At 45.2% G+C, this 18642-nt stretch overlaps 1 protein-coding gene and 1 long non-coding RNA gene across 5 annotated transcripts; one reads left to right on the top strand and one right to left on the bottom strand.

The window, feature by feature from the left end:
• Positions 1-5784: 5784 nt before the first annotated feature.
• Rbm3 (RNA binding motif protein 3) lies at positions 5785-9177 on the bottom strand. Of its 4 annotated transcripts, none has more exons than XM_052744721.1 (7): positions 9055-9177; positions 8361-8478; positions 8057-8163; positions 7313-7418; positions 7123-7216; positions 6714-6799; positions 5785-6373 (listed from the first exon to the last, which is right to left on the bottom strand). In XM_052744721.1, exons 2-6 carry the CDS (start codon positions 8461-8463, stop codon positions 6739-6741), a joined length of 471 nt encoding a protein of 156 aa, XP_052600681.1. In that variant the 5' UTR covers positions 8464-8478; positions 9055-9177; the 3' UTR covers positions 5785-6373; positions 6714-6738. The 4 variants fall into 4 exon arrangements, with proteins under 4 accessions (XP_052600681.1, XP_052600755.1, XP_052600822.1 ...); XM_052744795.1 differs by having other exon boundaries at positions 6718-6799; XM_052744862.1 differs by having other exon boundaries at positions 6714-6796.
• LOC128114772 (uncharacterized) lies at positions 9089-18500 on the top strand. The gene is made up of 2 exons (XR_008219906.1): positions 9089-9194; positions 14061-18500. It is a non-coding gene; the product is annotated as an uncharacterized LOC128114772 (long non-coding RNA).
• The last annotated feature ends 142 nt before the right edge of the window (positions 18501-18642 follow it).

Here is an 18642-nt window from a genome sequence, read left to right as displayed (position 1 = left end):
TTTTTCTTGAGGTGTAAAGGGCCGGTGAGCTCCCTGGGCAAAGGCATTTCTTACTACCTAAGTTTGATCCTATGGACCCACGTGGTGCAAGGAAAAGAACTAATTCCTAAATTCCTCTGACCTCCACATGTGTATTTTGGCATGGGTGGCCCATGCCCATACACACAGAAAAAAAATTAGTTAAGGGCTAATGAGATGGCCTGGCAGGCAAAGGAACTTGCTGCCAAGGTTGATGACCTGGGTTCAGTTCCTGAGGCCCGGGCGCCTACTCCTGCAAGTTTCCCTCCAACCTTCATATACATGTATGCCACAGGACACACATACACAAAAAATAAACTTCATGTCAACAAATTTCAATCGCATCAAGAAATCACAGGGGTGTGGCCGGGCAGTGGTGGCGCACCCCTTTAATCCCCACTCTCTGGAGGCAGAGGCAGGCGGATCTCTGTGAGTTCGAGGCCAGCCTGGTCTACAAAGCGAGTTCCAGGAAAGGCGCAAAGCTACACAGAGAAACCCTGTCTCAAAAAACCAAAAAAGAAAGAAAAAAGAAAAAGAACTCACAGGGGTGTAACAGAGAACCTCTCCCAACAATGCAAGTCATTGCCACTGTTCTTGATAAGGCCTACTGCTAAAGACACCAGGACAGAGCAATCTAGCTGGTGCTGATCAAAAGCTCCCTCCCTGCTGGCTCGGTCTCACAGTACTAGAAAGCCCTATGCAGGTTGCTGGGTAAGGAAAAAAAAGGAAAAAAGCTGGGAGTTGGTGGCGCAAGCCTTGAATCCCACCCAGTACAGGCGGACCTCCGTGAGTTTGAGGCCAGCCTGGGTACAGAGTTTCAAGAAAGGCTCCTAAGCTACACAGAGAAACCCTGCCAAAAAAACAAAACAAAACCCCACAAACCAAAACCAAGTCATCACATCTTACCCAGCTGTGAACTACAAGCCTGGAATGCTGATGAAAAATGCCCACAGGTACATTAGTGGCATTGTTATGGGGTTAACTTGATTTGACTGGATTTAAGACCCACTTCATAAGTGGTAATGCAGGATTTGGCCAGTAAATATGGCCAGGAGCCTTTTGTGCAGAGCTTGCAGATCCCAAGGGCCAAGATATTTTGCTAAATAGACACTGTATTTATCTGCTCCCCCAATTACTCAGATTAATGCAGCCCTCATTAACATTTTCATAGGCAGAGAATGACGGCTAACACAGAAACTGGAGGACATTATCACATTCTTCAAGGCTAAGGGGCCCTCTCCAAAGAGTGGGTGGAAAGATTTTTTTTTTTTGAGACAGGGTTTCTCTGTGTAGCTTTGGAGTCTGTCCTGAACTCACTCTGTAGACCAGGCTGGCCTTGAACTCAGAGATCCACCTGCCTCTGCCTCCCGAGTGCTGGGATTAAAGGTGTGTGCCACCACCACCTGGTGGGTGAAAAGATTTTAAGAGCCAAAACTCTGTTAGGCCTGGACTTAGTACCTTCTAGACATTTTTTTTTTCCAGAGCTGAGGACTGAACCCACTGAGCTAAATCCCCAACCCCTGCTTCTAGACATTCTAGGCCTGCTACACTCATCAACTCACAGCAGCTGTGGTTCCCTGCACTAGCTCAAGCCAGACAACTCCAGCATGGGCCTGGGCCTCCCACATCAAGAAATTACACCACAAGCTTGAGAGTTCTTCCTACAAAAAATACAATGGTTTTGTTGTTTTTTTTTCTTGAGACAGTTTCTCTGTGTAGCACTATCTTCCCCGTCCTTGAACTCCGTAGAACAGGCTGGCCTTGAGTTTGGAGATGGGCTTGCTCCTGCTTACTAGATTAGGAACGTGCTACAGTGCCCATGGTCTACAGACCAGGAACCGCCCTTAAAAATGGCCATCAACTCTTCAGCTAGTGATAGGAGCTCTTGAGCTCTTCCTACTCCACACTCTGGGCAGTACCACCCTAGGCTTGTGGTCCTGAATCCTCTAAGAAAGCATGCTGAGTAAGCCACGAAGAGCAATTGAGTAAGAACTCTTCTACTGTCACCAGTTCCTGCCTCTAGATTCTTGCCCAGACTTCCTTTAATGGACTGCATAAGCAAAATAAACCTTTTCTCCAAGTTATCTATGGCCATGATGTTGTATCATAGCAGTAGAAGCCCGAAGACATTACTTTTAAATCACCAGTGGGTCAAAGAAAACAAAAAGAAATTTAAAACTTAGACAAATACAAAATCCACAGGATACAGCAAAAGGAATAGGAGAAACACATACTTCTTATACAGTTTATCATACAACTTTAGTCAATCATTTCCAGTAGAGCCTCTTATTGTAGTTATTAGGGTTTTTAGGCAATCACGAACTGCATAGCATGATGCTCAACGAACGGACAGCATGTACAATGGTAGTCTCAACAAGTTTGTATTATCTAGGGTGGGTGACAGCAGTGCACACTTTTAATCCCAGCAGAGGCAGGCAGATCTCTGAGTTTAAGGCCAGCCTGGGCTGTTACAGAGAAACCATGTCTCAAAAAACCAAAGATAATAACTGTGCTTACCAAACGATGTCCTACGCCTTAAATGTACACCATTCTGGCAGTAAGTTAAAATGTCTACAGGAACAATAGGGATTCACGCTTCTGAAAAGGAAATGTGCCTGCAATCAATCCTAGCACCTGGGAAGTAGAAGCAAAATGAGGCCATCGTGGGCTACAAAAGTTCCATCTTAAAAAATAAAAAAACAAGCTTTGGGTATTAAACTGGTGGAGTGTTTGCCTAGCTGCTATGAAGCCCTGGCTATACCAAGTGAAGGAGAATCAATTGCCAATACTGTGTAACTAAAGCAGGTTTGAGGCAGTGTTAATGTAATACTTTATATAGCTGTCAATCAAATCAAGTGCTTCTCTGTATACACAAGGCCTCAGATCTCAGAGGAGTGTTGGGATTAAAGGTGCTTGCCACTGCGCCCAGCTCAAATTGCTTTTCTTTTTTGGTTTTTCAAGACAGGGTTTCTCCATGTAGTTTTGGTGCCTTTCCTTCCAGGAAAGGCTGGCCTCGAAACTCAGAGATCCACCTGCCTTTGCCTCCCGAGTGCTGGGATTAAAGGTGTGCACCACCAATCACCCGGCCAAGTTCTTTTCTATGTCTGCTCATTTTCTAAAGTGTCCTCTACTCCCTTCCCAGTGTTTTCAACTCCTAAGAAACAAACATAGGCTGGGCAGTGGTGGCACACACCTTTAATCCCAGCACTAGGGAGGCAGAGGCAGGTGGATCTCTGTTGAGTTCGAGGTCAGCCTGGTTTATAGTTTCAGGAGAGCTGGAACCATTGCAAGAAATTCCAAAAAGGTATCAGTCTAAACCAAAGCAACTACAGCTCACAAATTTTCAATTCCAATGCACATTAATGTTGTACTCTTCTTTTACCAAATGGTTTCTCATAGGAGTGCTAATTTTTACTGTTAAAATAACAAATTATGATGGTTTTCTATTTGTAGTACAAGATCAGTAAAATGATGGGCTTCGCACATACCAAGACCTTGCTTGCCCTGGATTCAATACCCAGCAAAACCATTCCCCAAATAAAAAACACCAGCACATTAAGAAAGATTTATTTGGAATGCCACGATTTAACAAGGTAAATTACTTACAAGTCCCACCTTCTAATCTACAGGATCTAGGGCAGTTCCTCAAAAACCCACAGTAAGAGCCTTACCGTAATCATGCTAATTGGGTAATGGTTCTAAAACCCTTGTCAGGTCTAACCCCTGAAATAGTAAATTTTACATCTTTGTGAATCAGGAATTGAAAATAAGGGATAGAGCCTGAGCTGAAGAAGGGGAGGATGGCAGCTGAGAAGGGACTAGGAGGCTTCATTCTGCTAAGTGGGCAAAACCAGGATATCTGCCAATTGTCCACTAAATGTTTTCACATGCCTTAAGCACAGAAATTACTTTCATCCAATACCTCTGGAAAAATACCATAGTACACATTCTACATGCCTTCAATGCAGAATGTGGCCAAGGGGTGTGGTAGCATTACTCAGGGATTTGGTCCATTTTAGACATTTTCCATTGAAAACCCAACCTACTGAGATAAGTAGTTTCCATTTTAAATGCTGAAACTGAGGAAGCAGGGCCTAAAAATATTTTTGGAGGCTGGAGATAGCTCAGCTGCTAAAATGCTGCTAGCCTAGCATGCATGAAGCCCTGGTTCAGTTCCCAGAATGGCATTACACTCCTGTAATTCTAGCAACAAGATGCTTTGACTATGGCATCTGCTATTTTGGCTCTAGGTCCAATCCCTTACACTGGCAATTTGAGGGGTTTTGAACCTCAAATTTGAGTTCTACCAAGGTCTGTGGGACCAAAGTTCTGCAGTGGGTCTTCTGGGTCCTTTGCCTCACAATAAATAAACAGAGACAGACTTTCCACAGCTACATTATTACAATACAGCTTCAGTTATCTGGAAAGTGGAGCAACTGTTACAGAAATCAGAGACTATTTTATGGTTCTTGTTGATTATGTATTTAGCTATATGTGTATCTCTATATACAATATATGTAACATATCTAGACACACACCTTCCCTGAGGGAAAAATCATCCAGTTGCAGTCATTCTATGGTTGATTATGAAATACTACCTCAGGTGACAGTATATTTCCTCCCCATCCCCCACCTTCAAGGCAGGAAGTGGTTCTGCCAGCTCCCACCACCTTACTTCCCCAAAGGCCCAGCATAGAATGCTTCCTCAGACCAAGTACCCACCTGGTGGGGTTAGCCACAATGCCCCATAATCTGGGCCTGGCTCAGTGGGTGAGGCAGAATTCTGGGAAGTTCCTGAGTCTTCGTCCACCTGCCAAAGCAAATTCATGACCATTTGGGTGGGAGAAAGGAGGAACCTTGGGGCCTGTCCCTGTTAGCTGGGGGAGACCTGAGACACCTCCATGCCCCAAGGATGAAGTCATGTTCTGCAGTCTGCAACCTGTTGGTATATTTGGCCAAGCATTAGCCAGGTGAAAACCATGGACAGAACTTATTTTTCCATTCTAACTGGAACTAATGGAGGACTAATGCCCACAGGACTCAAAGCCATCCCCTAGAACCTTCACTAAAAGTTCGACATGGAACTGCACAGCTACAGACTCCGCCCCCCCTCCAAAAGGGCCACAACTGGCTTCTCACTCAAGACAACCTCCGTGATTCTACTCAGTGGCCTTATATACTTAGTCATTTGACTTTCCTCCCCAGATGTGGAACACTATGTTATGAGAAGCAGAAGTCAAACGACTCACCAAAGGTCAAAGAACAGGGAGAAGTAAAGCCCACATGTGAAATCAGAACTCTGAATCCAGTCTGAACTTTCTTTAATCCCCATTTTCCAACCACATTTCCCTTAGGCCTGACATAAAGTCATTCAGTACATCTCTACCCCCACAACCCCCATCATTTAAGGAAAGGAGAATGCACTATTCTGTGCATCCCATGTCATGAGATTAAGGTGTTCATGCTCTCAGGACAATCATACAAGTAGGGTATCCACCTTGTGCTCAGAAAAGGAAATAATAGTTGTGAAAAGGACCAAGAAATTACTTCAGAAAACCCAATTCTAGCCCTAAGGGAATTGTGTTCAAGCTTGTCTCACCACCCACCCCCAAAGCAATCTAAACCTTCCTAATTTCAACTTCAAGGCTCAACCCTCTGGCAGTTCCTGCCCACCCCACTACATTTGCAAGTTTCCATCCTCCTGACTTGCCTGTAGTTCTTTCTATAGAGTAAACTGGGTTGAACAAGGAAAAAGCATTATCAGTATTGATTTGTGTTCAGGTTTCATCTTTTAATTAGCTCCATAAAGGACATCCTAAACACATCAGACACAACAGAATATCTTTTCTTCCAGTATTAAAAAAATGACATTCACAAACATTTTCAAGAAGCTCTTCTATATAATCAGGACAGTGATCTTGAATAAAAAACATCTCTAGGTAACCATGATCTTGATTCAGATTGCTCATAGGTACATTCAGAAATCACTTTCTGGCCATGATAAACATTGTATACAAGTTTTTTCAAATGTCCCTAAATACACATTAATTTTAAAAACATTAGCCTGGCCACTTTTTTTGGCCAGAAACAATCCTGAACCTAAACAAAAACTGACAAAAGAAAAAATATCGGTACCATAACCAATGTCTTAAAATTTGTCTTTAAAAGGGAAAAAAAAACGTTTAAAGAACACATGGAGCTTTCTAAAAGGTCTTTAACAAACTACCTTGGGAGCTCAATTCAAAAATAGAACTTGATGTACTAAAACAGATGTTTCAGCGCAGCTCCAAAAATCTTTATAAATACAGCAATTTGGAAGGACGATCCTGGATCAGAAGTGTTATTCCTTGTGTATCTGAGAATAGTAAGAAGGGGTAGAATTTTGATGTCAGGAAGAAACAGGCTGATAACATGCTCACCTCCCAGAGTTGATAAAGATGCCGCACACCACCTCTTTATTTCTACCATGCTCTAGAGCAGAAGATTGCTTTTTGGACACCCCCCAACCACCTGCCCCCACAACTAGTTCTGGCATGCACCTAACAGCAAGAGTAGTCAAATGGTGCCCATAGATTGGCTGGGCAGGATACCAATGCAGCAGAGATAAAGGGTAGTGTGGCCAGAAGAAAAGCAAAAGGGCCAGGCCAGGTTGGTCTGATGAACAGTTTGACTCAGTGCCAATATTTAGGTCTCACCTACATTATGTGTGCATGCCCCATTTCAGTTGTCATAATTGTCTCTGTAATTTCCTCCTGAGTAGCGGTCATAACCACCCTGGCTTCTGGGAAAAAGCGGAATTGTTTTACAGGAATGTATTCTACATGGCAGACAGTAACATTAAAAACTATATACGTGGATTTACAATATAAACTTTACTACTTTTTTGTGGTGATGGAGATTAAACCCACAGCTTGGCACGTGCTGGGCAATTTATCTATGATATATCCAAGCCACACAATACAAAACTTTAAAAAAAAACGTATAAGCAGAACACATGAAGTATATGAACACTATGTAAAAATTACCATCCTTAGCATAAGTTAGATAATAAATATTAGGCTACTGACTTATTAAGAACACCCACCAATACCAGAGGTATCCCACCTGCCACTGTAGTCTCTAGACCGTCCATACCCATATCCATATCCTCCAGGTCGACTGTCATATCTTCCGCCTCCATAGCCCTGGTCTCCACCACCTACAGAGAAGTATTTAAAAATAGCAGTTGTTCAGACATAGGCTTCTAACAAATAGCTCTCTGCCTCATCTCATAATCAAATCACACTGCACTTACCTCTAGAGTAGCTGCGACCACGCCCATGGGCCCCAAAGGCACCCCCTCTGCTTCCCCGAGCAGACTTGCCTGCATGGTCCACACGGATCTGGCGCCCATCCAGGGACTAGGTGTGGGAAGGAGACAGACACAAGGAAGGGTTGTCTGTCAGTCAGAGCAGTGACGAAGAAGAATGGGCACAGGCAAGTGGACAAGAGCCCAGAAATTCCTGCTGGGCACCAAATTCTGGGTGCCATGTTCCAGAACAAGCTCCTCTGACCAGAATAGCTTCACCAGGAGCTATAGAATCCCACAAATGACCTGAATCCACCGTGCTCCCCTGCTACTACTTACATCTTGACTGAACTCAGGCTGAGTTCTCCTCCCCACTCCTCTAAGCTGCCCGACTATTAGGGCTAGACACCTCTCTTGGTTTGAGGCTTCAGAGTCCATCCCAGAAGACTCACGAGGTCCTCTCCGGGCCAGGCCCACAGGTCTGCAGACTCTACTACCTAAGCCCAGAGCAGGTCAACCATCCACAGGTGGCTTCTCGGCCTCATGCAGGACCAGTCGTCGCCTCCCAGGCAGCCCGGCTCTGTCTGCCGCTGCCCTCCACCCCCTAGAACAGAAGGCAGTCATGCTCCTGTGAGTGGACACTGCGGGGCTTTGTGGCCACGCTGCCCCTGGCAGACATAGAGGGAAAACAGAAAGAACGAAGAAAGCGGCAAACAGGGAGAAGGCTCCTCTGGAGGCAGGAGACCTCACCTCTCCATTCATGGCTCTCATGGCATCTGAGGCATGCTCTGGGTTGGTGAAGGTGATGAAGCCAAAACCCCGGGATCTTTGAGTCTCCCGGTCCTTGACAACAACCACTGGGAGGGACAGAAACGTAAACGTTAGCACCCTAACATTTAAGTGGAAAAGAGAATGGACACCTCCCACCCCAAATCCTGTAGCCTAACTGTATCTTAGAAATGTAGGAAGGTAAGGAGAATTTCTGGTTATCAGTCCCAGACTAAACTAGCTTTTATCCAAAAACCCTCAACCCGTGGGCTGGTCCATAGCTCACCCTCAGAGATAGGCCCAAAGCTGCTGAAGTGGTCTTCGAGTGCCTGCTCATCGGTGTTGAAGTTGAGCCCTCCCACGAAGAGCTTTCCTTCTTCAGAAGACATGGCAGAATGCAAATCCTATAGGGCGAGCATGTGGAATATTGGGGAAAATAGCAAATGTGGGGCAAGTGGCGAGATGTCAAACACCTGAAGACTGAGAGTTACAGGGAACCCAGAAAGTGGGTTCAGAGAAATAAATCAAAGGGCAAGAAACTCAAACCGAAAAGGCGGGAACCAGCAAGCCAGAGCGAGCCCGTCCGCCATTTGACGAGCGCTACCGCGCATGCCCACACCCTCCCACGCCACCACACCCGTCATTTTGTGCGGTCGCGCAGGCCCAGAGCAGCGTTGCATTTCCTCTTTCCCCGCAGAACAAGATGGCGGCAGTCACGTGGGAAGAGACAGCCGGTATAGGTTGTCGCGTGGTCACTGCCGCTCCCGACCCAGCCCGTCCCTTCCGGCATTCCTCCCATTCGGATGCAGCCCGCCAGTCTCACAATTGGGAGATTTGCCTTCGAGCCGGGGCCTCGCCCTCCCCGGAGAAGCTCAAGCCTACGTGTCAGCGGCCGCCACTCTTCCTACTCTCGTCTCCCGCCCCTGGCGGGCAAGGGAGTGGGCGAGGGACGACCCCCGCGCCAGACAAACGCTGCTTACCTGGAAAAGGAAAAGTCAGAAGGCTGGAGACACAGCGAGCTCTACGGAACCGGGAGAACAGAGAGGCTGCCGCGCGGGAAGACGCCTGATAAAGCGTGCGTAGCGGATACGTCACGGAACGTCCCCCAGCGCGCCCCGGCGTGCGTGCTCATTGGTTAAGGCCAGCGGGGGTTGGTGCTCATTGGTTAAGGCCAGCGGGGGTTGGGTGGTGGGAGAGGAAGGCGGAGGAAGCAATTTGCCTTGCTGCTTCCGGGAACAGAGGCGAACTTTATGAGTTCAGTGCATCCTACTGTAAGCATCTCGCTACTGGCTTAGAGATTGCACCCCCCTTTCCATCTACAGATGGTTTGATTCATACAGCCTTTTCCTCCCTGACGTCATTTTCACTGCTTTTGACATCATTTTTCCCCTTCGATAGGAAGTCCTGACTGACAGTAGATCAGTGCCAATGGACTACCATCCTCAGCAATCAATCTTAATTACTTTCTAGTCCTTTAACCTCATATCCCGTAAGGCCCCAATGTTTTATCCCTCCATGTCCCTAAAGTCATCACCTTCAGAGTTCTTGATGTCAGACCCCACATTTTTTGAGTGCTTAGCCCGTACCCCTTTATCATCTCTGCCCAACACCTAGCCGAGTTATGGGACCCTTTCTCTTGGTGTCTCCTTCTCAGTTCTGACGTCAGCTCTCATTCTTATCTGACAGTCTCTTTAAGCCTGATATGCTTTCTTCAGCAAAACAGGTACCTTATCGTCAAAGGATGCAAAGCCAACCGCAGAGTGAATTCTGCTCTCTAATCAGGATAATAGCTCTTGATCCAAAGGATTGACTTTTGCAATACATAGTGAAATCCAAAGCAAGCAGTGTTTGAGTCTACAGCCTGACAATTTGGTCTTTCCCAGCCTTCAGTGTCTAATAACAACTTGTTTGCCTTCAGGGCAAACATTTTTTCACTCATAGAATGAATTTGTTCAACTTTGTAAAGGCCTGTCCCCTATTCCACCACCAACCCCAACACTAGATTTGTTAAGCTTCAGATGCTATTCATCGATGGTCCCATATTTCTCAGTGATTTTTCAGGGATTTTAGTGTTATTAAATTTGTAAGTGCCGGGCGGTGGTGGCGCACGCCTTTAATCCCAGCACTCGGGAGGCAGAGCCAGGCGGATCTCTGTGAGTTCGAGGCCAGCCTGGTCTCCAAAGCGAGTTCCAGGAAAGGCGCAAAGCTACACAGAAAAACCCTGTCTCGAAAAACCAAAAAAAAAAAAAAAATTGTAAGTAGTATCGTTAGTTAAATACACTTATTTTTTATTTAATCATTTCTCACTCTATGATCTATACCTCACTGTGCTCAGGATAGCCTGAAATTCATAAACTTCTTGCTTCAGCCTCTCCAGTGCTGGGGTCACACCATCTTGTCTGTATTTTTAAAGAAATCCTCCCCCCCCCCCCCCCCCGCAAGTCCCAGAGATACTCTTCTACAACTTATTCTGTTAGCTCTATAGCTTTGCTTTTAGAGTGCTTTCCTAGTATGTGCAAGTCCCTTGACTTATATCCCAGCAGAGGGGAGAGCTGTGTCTGGTTTTACTGTGCCTTTGGGCCAGATGTCTCACCATCATCTACCAGGAAACTGAAGCAGAGTTGTAAAGTTGAGGCTTTTAACAGGTTCCAGGCTAACTTTAGCTACATGGTACAGCCCAGTATTGGAACAGCAAACAAAAATTGGATGTTTGGGGACTGGAGAGATGGCTCAGTGGTTAAGAGCACTGGCTGCTCTTCCAGGGGTCCTGAGTTCAATTCCCAGCACCCATATAGCAGCTCACAACGGTTTGTAACTCCAGTTCTGGGAGAATCTGACACCTTCACACCAATGTATATAAAATAAAGTTAAATAAATTATTTTTTAAAAATGGATGTTTTTTGGAATTGCATTTTATGTAAAGATTCGGGGAATCACATCATGATGTTACCTGTGGTTTTAAGGTATGTGCACACTGATGCTGCTCCCATTAAGATTTGGCAAGTTAGTTGGGTGTGATGACTTCAACCAGTAATCCTAGCACTTGGGGAGGCTGAGGCAGTAGGATCTTTCATTCAAGGCCAGCCTAGGCTACCTAATCAGCCACACACACCCTTCCAAGAAAAATGCCTAATGAAAGAATTGGAGCCTAGTTCCTTTGCCCCTTGAGTATGGACTGGACTTAGTGGATCAGTTGTAATATACAAAATAATCGAGGCAGAAGTGCTACTGTGTCATTTTCAAGCCAGGCTCATAAAAAGGCAGTTCAGTTTTCTGTTTTCTCGTGAAGATTGAGCATTCTGTGAAATGTTTGTTGGTTTGTCGAGAGTAGTCCTATAGAGGGGCTAAAGTGGCATGGATCTGAGGTCTCCTGCCAACAGCTATCTTAGAAGTGGATCCACACCTCCAGGTAACTGACTGGCAGTAACCCTATGAGCATATGAAGCAGAACCATCTCACTAAGCCACTCCCAGAATCCTGACCTTCCAAAACCATGGAGATGTTGATTTCTTTGTTTTGTCTTGAGACAGGGTCTCACTGTGTAGCTCAACTTGTGAACTGGGGCCTAGTTCCCTTGCCTGTTGAGCATCACAAAGACTACATTCAGCATCATGCCCGATGTAGTCAGTCAGCTTTGTGGTAATTTGGTGTCAATTGATAACTAATACATCACCAGAATCTTCCCAGCAAAGAAGATGAAATAAATGTTTCTTTTATTTAAAGACAGGGTCTCTTTATGTATTCTAGGTTGGCCTGGAACTCACTACATAGCCCTGGATAGCTTTACACTCTCGGTTCTCCTGCCTAGTACTACAGATGTGCATGACCAATTTTATTTATATTTGAAAATGGGATCTTGCTAAGTTTCCTAAGGGGGCCTTAAATTCCTGGGCTCAAGTCAACCTCCTGCTTCAGCCTCTGGAGTGACACTAGAGATCACTGTGGATTTTATTTTGAGGCAGGGCCTTACTATGTAACCCTGTCTGGCCAGGAGTTTGCTATATAGACCAGGCTGGCCTCAGACTTACAGAGATCTGCCTGCCCCTACCTCCTAAGTGCTAAGAGTAAAGACATGTGCCACCATACCCAGCTTTTGGTTGGTTGTTCTTTTCTTTAAGACAGGGTCTCATGTAGCCCAGGACAGTCTCAAACTCATGGTAATCCCCCTGCCTTCCAAGTGCTGAATTCCAGGCCTAAGCCACCAAGCTTCGCCTGACTTCTTGAGTTGAATGCTTAGATTATCTGTTTGCTTCCTCTCTTCCCCCTCATGTATCGCTCTGTAACAGTGGCTGGGCTGTCCTTCACTATCGAGCTCAAGTTGTCCTTTAAGTCACAACTCTCCTCCTACCGTAGCTTCATGAGAGCTGGGACTACAGGTGGGAGGTGCCATGCCAGGCTCCTTTCTTTTTTTTTTTAATTAAGAAAACATTTTTATTTATTTTACATACCAATCACAGATCCCCCTCCTCCCACCCCTCCAGCCTCCCCCTCCCAACCCACCTCCCATTCCCTCCTACATAAAGGTAAGGCCTCCCATGGGGAGGTACACTTAATAGAGGCAGGTCCAAGCCCCTCCCCCTGCCTCAAGACTTAGCGAGGTATCCCACCATAGGTAGTGGGCTCCAGAAAGCCAGCTCATGCACCAGGGATGGATTCTCATCCTACTGCCAGGGAGCCTCTTAAGCTGATCAAGCTACACAACTGTCTCTCTATGTAGAGGGCCTAGTCCAGTCCCGTGCAGGCTCCATGGCTGGCTCCTTTCTTTAAAAAATTCAATTACGGGCCGGGCGGTGGTGGCGCACGCCTTTAATCCCAGCACTCGGGAGGCAGAGCCAGGCGGATCTCTGTGAGTTCGAGGCCAGCCTGGGCTACCAAGTGAGTTCCAGGAAAGGCGCAAAGCTACACAGAGAAACCCTGTCTCGAAAAACCAAAAAAAAAAAAAAAAAAAAAAAAAAATTCAGTTACAAATTTATTAATTTATTTTTATGTTTGCATGTATATCTGTGCATCATATGCATCTGGTGTCTGTAGAGGCTGGAAGAGGGCATTGGATTCCCTAGAACTGGAGTTACAGAAGCTTGAACCATCATGTGGGTGCTGGGAATTGAACTTTGGAAGAGCAGCCAGTGCTCTTAACCAATGAACAATCTCTCCAGCCAGGCCCTCCTTTCTTTCTTGATGAATGTGTTTAAAGCTATATATTTTCTTCTTTTAATCAAATTTTTGTTCCACAAATTTTGCATGTAATACTTTATTATTTTAAATATTTATTTTGTCTTTCATCTAAGGATTAGTGTCTCAAAACTGGGAGTGATTTTTTTCTAGCTTTCTGTTATTGCTAGTTTTATTACATATGATCAGAGAATACACACACACACACACACACACACACACACTCCCCTTTTTTGGAGTGTTGAGGCTCTAACCAGGGCCTTGTATATTCTAGGCAAATACTGTAACACTTAGCTAAGCCTACAGCCTTTAATATTTATGCTCTTGGGTTTACCGAGGCCCTTTGTGCCCTAACAGTATCTAAGTTCTCAACTGCTAATATGAAAGGCACTTTTCCCATTTAAGTAGAAGGTTACATAGATATTGTGTTGGGCTTTTGTTGTTATTTTTGTTTTTTGTCAACTTGACACAAGTTAAAGTCATCTGGGCAGAGGGAACCCCCATATGAGAAAATGCTTCCATTAGCTTGGCCTGTAGGCAAGCCTATGGGGCATTTTCTTGAAAAATGATTGATGTAAGAGGGCCCAGCCCACTGTGGGCAGTGCCATCCCTAGGCAGATGGTTCTAGGTTGTATCAGCAGGCTGAACAAGTCACAGAGAGCAAGCCAGTAAACAGCTGTGATGGCTATTCTTGGTTGACAACTTGACCACATCTGGAATTAACTAAACTCCAAAAATGGAGGGCACACCAGTAGGGGAATTTTTGCTTAATTTGAAGTAGAAAGATACACTTCCTTCTTCTTTTTTTCCTCAGGAAGATCCACTTCTAATCTAGATCTTGAGGCTGGAAGAAACATGCTTTTAGTCTTGAGGTGGGAAGACACACCTCTAATATTTTCTAGAAGCCGATCTAAGGACATGGAAGAAGGAAGTTTTTGCTCTTTGCCTGTCTGCCTTCTCCCTGCTGGCAAGTCCATTCCTTTACTAGCATTAGAACCTGCTTCCTCAGGATTCCAGCATATACTGAATGAAGACCAGCTGAGATGTCCAGCCTGGTGGACTGAGCAACTTCTGGATTCTTGAACTTCCTGTTCACAGTCAGCCATTGTTGGAGGAGCTGGACTGCAGCCTGGAAGTCATTCTAATCCCCTTCCTATATATATTTAGTCATTCTGTAAGTTCTATCACTCCAGAGAACCCTGACTAATATAGCAGCATTCCTCCACGGAAGTCTACTTCAGTTCTTGCCTCCAAGTTCCTGCTTTGATTTTCCTTCATGATGTACGCTATAAGGTGAAATACACCCTTTCCTCCCCAAGTTGCTTTTGGCCATGGTCTTTATCAATAGCAATAGAAAGCAAATTAAGATAGAAATGATACATGTATTATACCAATATCTATAGATCTATCTATCCCAAGCTTAAAATGTATTTGTGGTAGACATATCTTCCTTATCCATCTGTATGAATCTTTTCTATCTTTTGTAATCTTGTGTGTGTAATGGGGGCGGGGGAGAAACAGAGAGAGCTCACATGTTGAGATCAGAGGACAACTTTCAGGAAGTACGTTCGCTCCTACCATGTGGGTCCTGGGGATAGAACTCTGGTCCTCAGGCTTGGCAGCAAGTGCCTTTATCCACTGAACTATCTCACCCGGACCCACCCCCACCGATTTTGTAGACAGGATCTGATTGTGTTGCTAAGTGCTAGGATTCCAAGTGTATGCCACCATGCCTCGCTTGGACTTTAAAAAATTGCAGTTAGGGTCTGTTTCTTTTTTAAATTTAAGTATTTGGGTGTTTTGCCTGTGTGTATGTCTGTGTATAAAGTGTATGCCTAGTGTCCCAGGAGGCCAGAAGAGGGGGTCAGATTCCCTGGGACTACAGTTACAGATGGTTGTAAGCTACCATGTGGGTGCTGGGAATTGAACCCAGGTCTTCTGGAAGAGCAGCCGGTGTTTTAAGCCATTAAACTCTCTCTCCAGCTCTGAGAATCTGTTTTAAATATTTTTGGTTAACTATTATTATATCAGGACTTAGTCCTAACATTTCATTTTCTGTACTTACAATATATATTTGGAGGGCTGGGAGTGAACTCAGTTGGGAGAATGTTTACATATCATCCATAAAATTGTGTGTTCCATCCCGAGCACTGCGAAATGCTGGGTGTGGTGGTCCAGACCTGTAATCCCAGCAGCTTGCCTGCTACATGATGAGGTGAAGACTCAGTGTGGGCGTGTGTGTCTGCGCATTCTTTTGTTTCTCCGAGTTGAACAGGCATTGTACCCTGTAACGTGCATCTTAGTCACGATCTCATCGGCTTTCGTGAGTCCCACGTTAGGAGGAACCTCACCAAAAGGCTCAGGTACTAAGAACTGAAACCATTTGCCAATAGCCCTATGATGCAAGTGAAGCCATTAGCTAAGTCAGGCGTCCTGGTTGACAAGTCAACTGAAACCTCAGAAGAACTCTGGGACAAAACCACCAGGTAAGTGACTTCCAGATTCCTGACCCTTGGAAACGGCAAGGCAAATAAATAAATCCTTGTTGTTTGGGGCTTCTAAGTTTGGAACTCATACTGAACTGAAGTTACTTGCTGCTTTAGCTGGCCAAATGCAGTGAGGAAAGCAGAGACCAAACTCCACCTGTTCACTTACCTGAACTTTGAGGGGTGAAGAGAAGTGTAAGGGATGAGCCAGACTGTATGGCCCCTAGCACCACAGAAGTAGTTATCACTCCCACTTGCTTTCCTAACACCTGCAAATGTTCTAGTAAGGAGTCATCAAACCCTCAGAGGAAAAATCACTTTAAAAGGAGATAGTCTCGGCTGGGCAGTGGTGGCGCACACCTCTTCATCCCAGCACTTGGAAGGCAGAGGCAGGCAGATAGATCTCTGAGTTCGAGGCCAGCCAGGGCTACACACAGAGAAACCCTGTCCCAGAGGGGAGCGGGGAAGGAAGTGGTCTCCCTCAGAGTATCCAGCAGTCCTGGCACCTGGGAGTCTGATGGCCACTGGCTGCCCGTTTCTTCCCCTAGGATAGCTGCTGCCTTCACACTAGCCATCTAGACACCTGTACTTGGGTCTGGATGATTTCCTCAGTAAGAGAGCAGGCAAAAACTTCCAAAGCAATGTGGAGAAAAGGATAGAGCCATAATAACCTGCATTTTCCTCTAGTCTAGACTGTATTTGCTGCCTCCGGCTACCTGTCTCTCAAAACATACCAGTTCCTATGGAGCTAGAGAGGGCTCAGTGGTTAAGAGCACAGGCTGCTCTTCCCAGAGGACCTAGGTTCAATTCCCAGCACCCATATGGCAGCTCACAACTGTCTGTAACTCTAGTTCCAGAGGATCCAACGCCCTCACATAGACATGCATGCAGGGAAAACACCAATGCATTAAAAGCAAATACATTTTTTAAGCTGAATAAAAGAAAAAGGCTAATATTAAAAAGAAAAAAAAGATGGCTTTCTATGCCCTCATGGGTCTCAGAGCTGTGCTATAATTTCTGGAACCCATGTTTTCTTTAGAAAAAAAAATATATATATATAAAACTAAATTGTGGCAGCACACGCCTTTAATCCCAACACTCAGGAGGCAGGCAGATCTCTGTGAGTTTGAGGCCAGCCTGGTCTATGGAGTGAATATATGTATATGTATTTATATATTTTATACATTTATATACATATATAAATATATACACAAGTATATATAATACACACACACACATTTTTGGTTTTCTGAGACAAGGTTTCTCTGTATAATCCTGGCTGTCCTGGAACTCGCTCTGTAGACTAAGGTAGCCTCAAACTCAGAGATCCACCTGCCTCTGCCTCTGCCTCCTGAGTATGCGCCACGACTGCCTGGCTCTAAAAAAACTATTTGTTATTACACTATTCATTTTGTGTATCAGGGAGGGGGTGGCGAATACATGTGGAGGTCAGAGGACAATTTACAGGAGTTAGTTCTCTCTTTCTACCATGTGGGGCCTAGGGCTCAAATTCAGCTTCTCAGGCTTGGTGGCAAGCACCTTTCCCCACTGAGCCCTCTTGTCAGCCCTGGAGCCTGTGTTTTCCTCTGGAGTTTCTCCCTGTGGTTTCAGCAGCTTATATCTCTTGCCATCTTGGAATGGACCAGAAGGTCCAAGTATCCTAGAGAAAAAGTAAAGGTTTCTGCCTTTCAGAGCCCAAGCAGAATGGATTCATTGGAATTCTAAAGGGAATACTGACTTGTATGACCCCTTAAATATCAGTACTTGGAGCTGGAGAGATGGCTCATTGTTTTAAGAAGACCCAGGTTTGGTTCCCAGCACCCCAATGGGAGCTCACAACTATCTGTAACTCCAGTTCCAGGGGATCTGATACCATTTTCTGGCCTCTGCAAGCTTCTTGCACATAGTGGTGCATAGGCATACATGTAGGCAAAACAACCATACACATCAAATTAACATGAAAGCCAATCATGGTGGCACCTAACTTTAATCCCAGCACTCAGGAGGCAGAGGCAGGCAGATCTCTGAGTTTGAGGCCAGCCAGTCTACATAAGCAAGTTCCAGGACAGCTTTAAATAATAAAATCAGAATTCATTAATCATAGAACATACCCCATAGGGTGTCAGCTAGTTACTGACGAAAGGAATACATAAAGTCTCCAGAAAGCCCTTACACTCTTATGTATGGCTTCTACGGAGTCCAAGCCCCTTATTCACAGTGTGCACTTGGTAGATCCACAGTGTTTGAATACCCTGGACACAAAAAGATAGCTGTGTCCTGCTCTTCAAGTGACTAATCCTTCTCCACCAACATTGGGGGGTGATAAGAACCATTTAAGGGTCACTCTCAGCTTTACATGGTAATGTGGGGGGGGGGGGGACAGATAAGATGATTTTTTCCTTGATGTCCCATCATCTCTGGCAGCATAACTTCTAGTCAGACCTTGCACAGCTCGGTCATGACTCGGGGACCCCAGTTAGCTCATCTACTATCTATCATATCCTTAGCACAGGACAGTTTCCTTGTGAGAAAGCTCCTCCACATTCTGATTAGGTAAGTAGGGAAGAGGGATTGCCTTTTTTAGAGACAGATTTTTCCCTCTGTAGCCCAGGCTAGACTTGAACTTGTGATTCTCCTTTATTCTCCCAAGTAGCTGGGAATTATGTGCATACCACTGCAGCCTGATCAAGGACCTGATTTTTTTTTTAGTTTTATTTTATATGAATGAGTGTTTTTCTTGCATGCATATATGTATGCCATGTGCATGCTTACTGGCCCCAGAGGTCAGAAGGGAGTTAGATCCTCTGGAACTGGGGTTACGGATGGTTCTGAGCCACCATGTTGGTGCTGGGAACTAAATGCAGGTCCTCTGTAAGAGTAATGAATATTGTTAACCACTGAGCCGTCACT

This window comes from Peromyscus californicus, unplaced genomic scaffold (assembly GCF_007827085.1).
Source record: "Peromyscus californicus insignis strain IS unplaced genomic scaffold, ASM782708v3 Scaffold_10__1_contigs__length_136768540, whole genome shotgun sequence".
Classification (NCBI taxonomy): Eukaryota; Metazoa; Chordata; class Mammalia; order Rodentia; family Cricetidae; genus Peromyscus; species Peromyscus californicus.
Note: the sequence above shows the minus strand (reverse complement) of the source record. Positions and strands in the feature narration are given on the sequence as shown.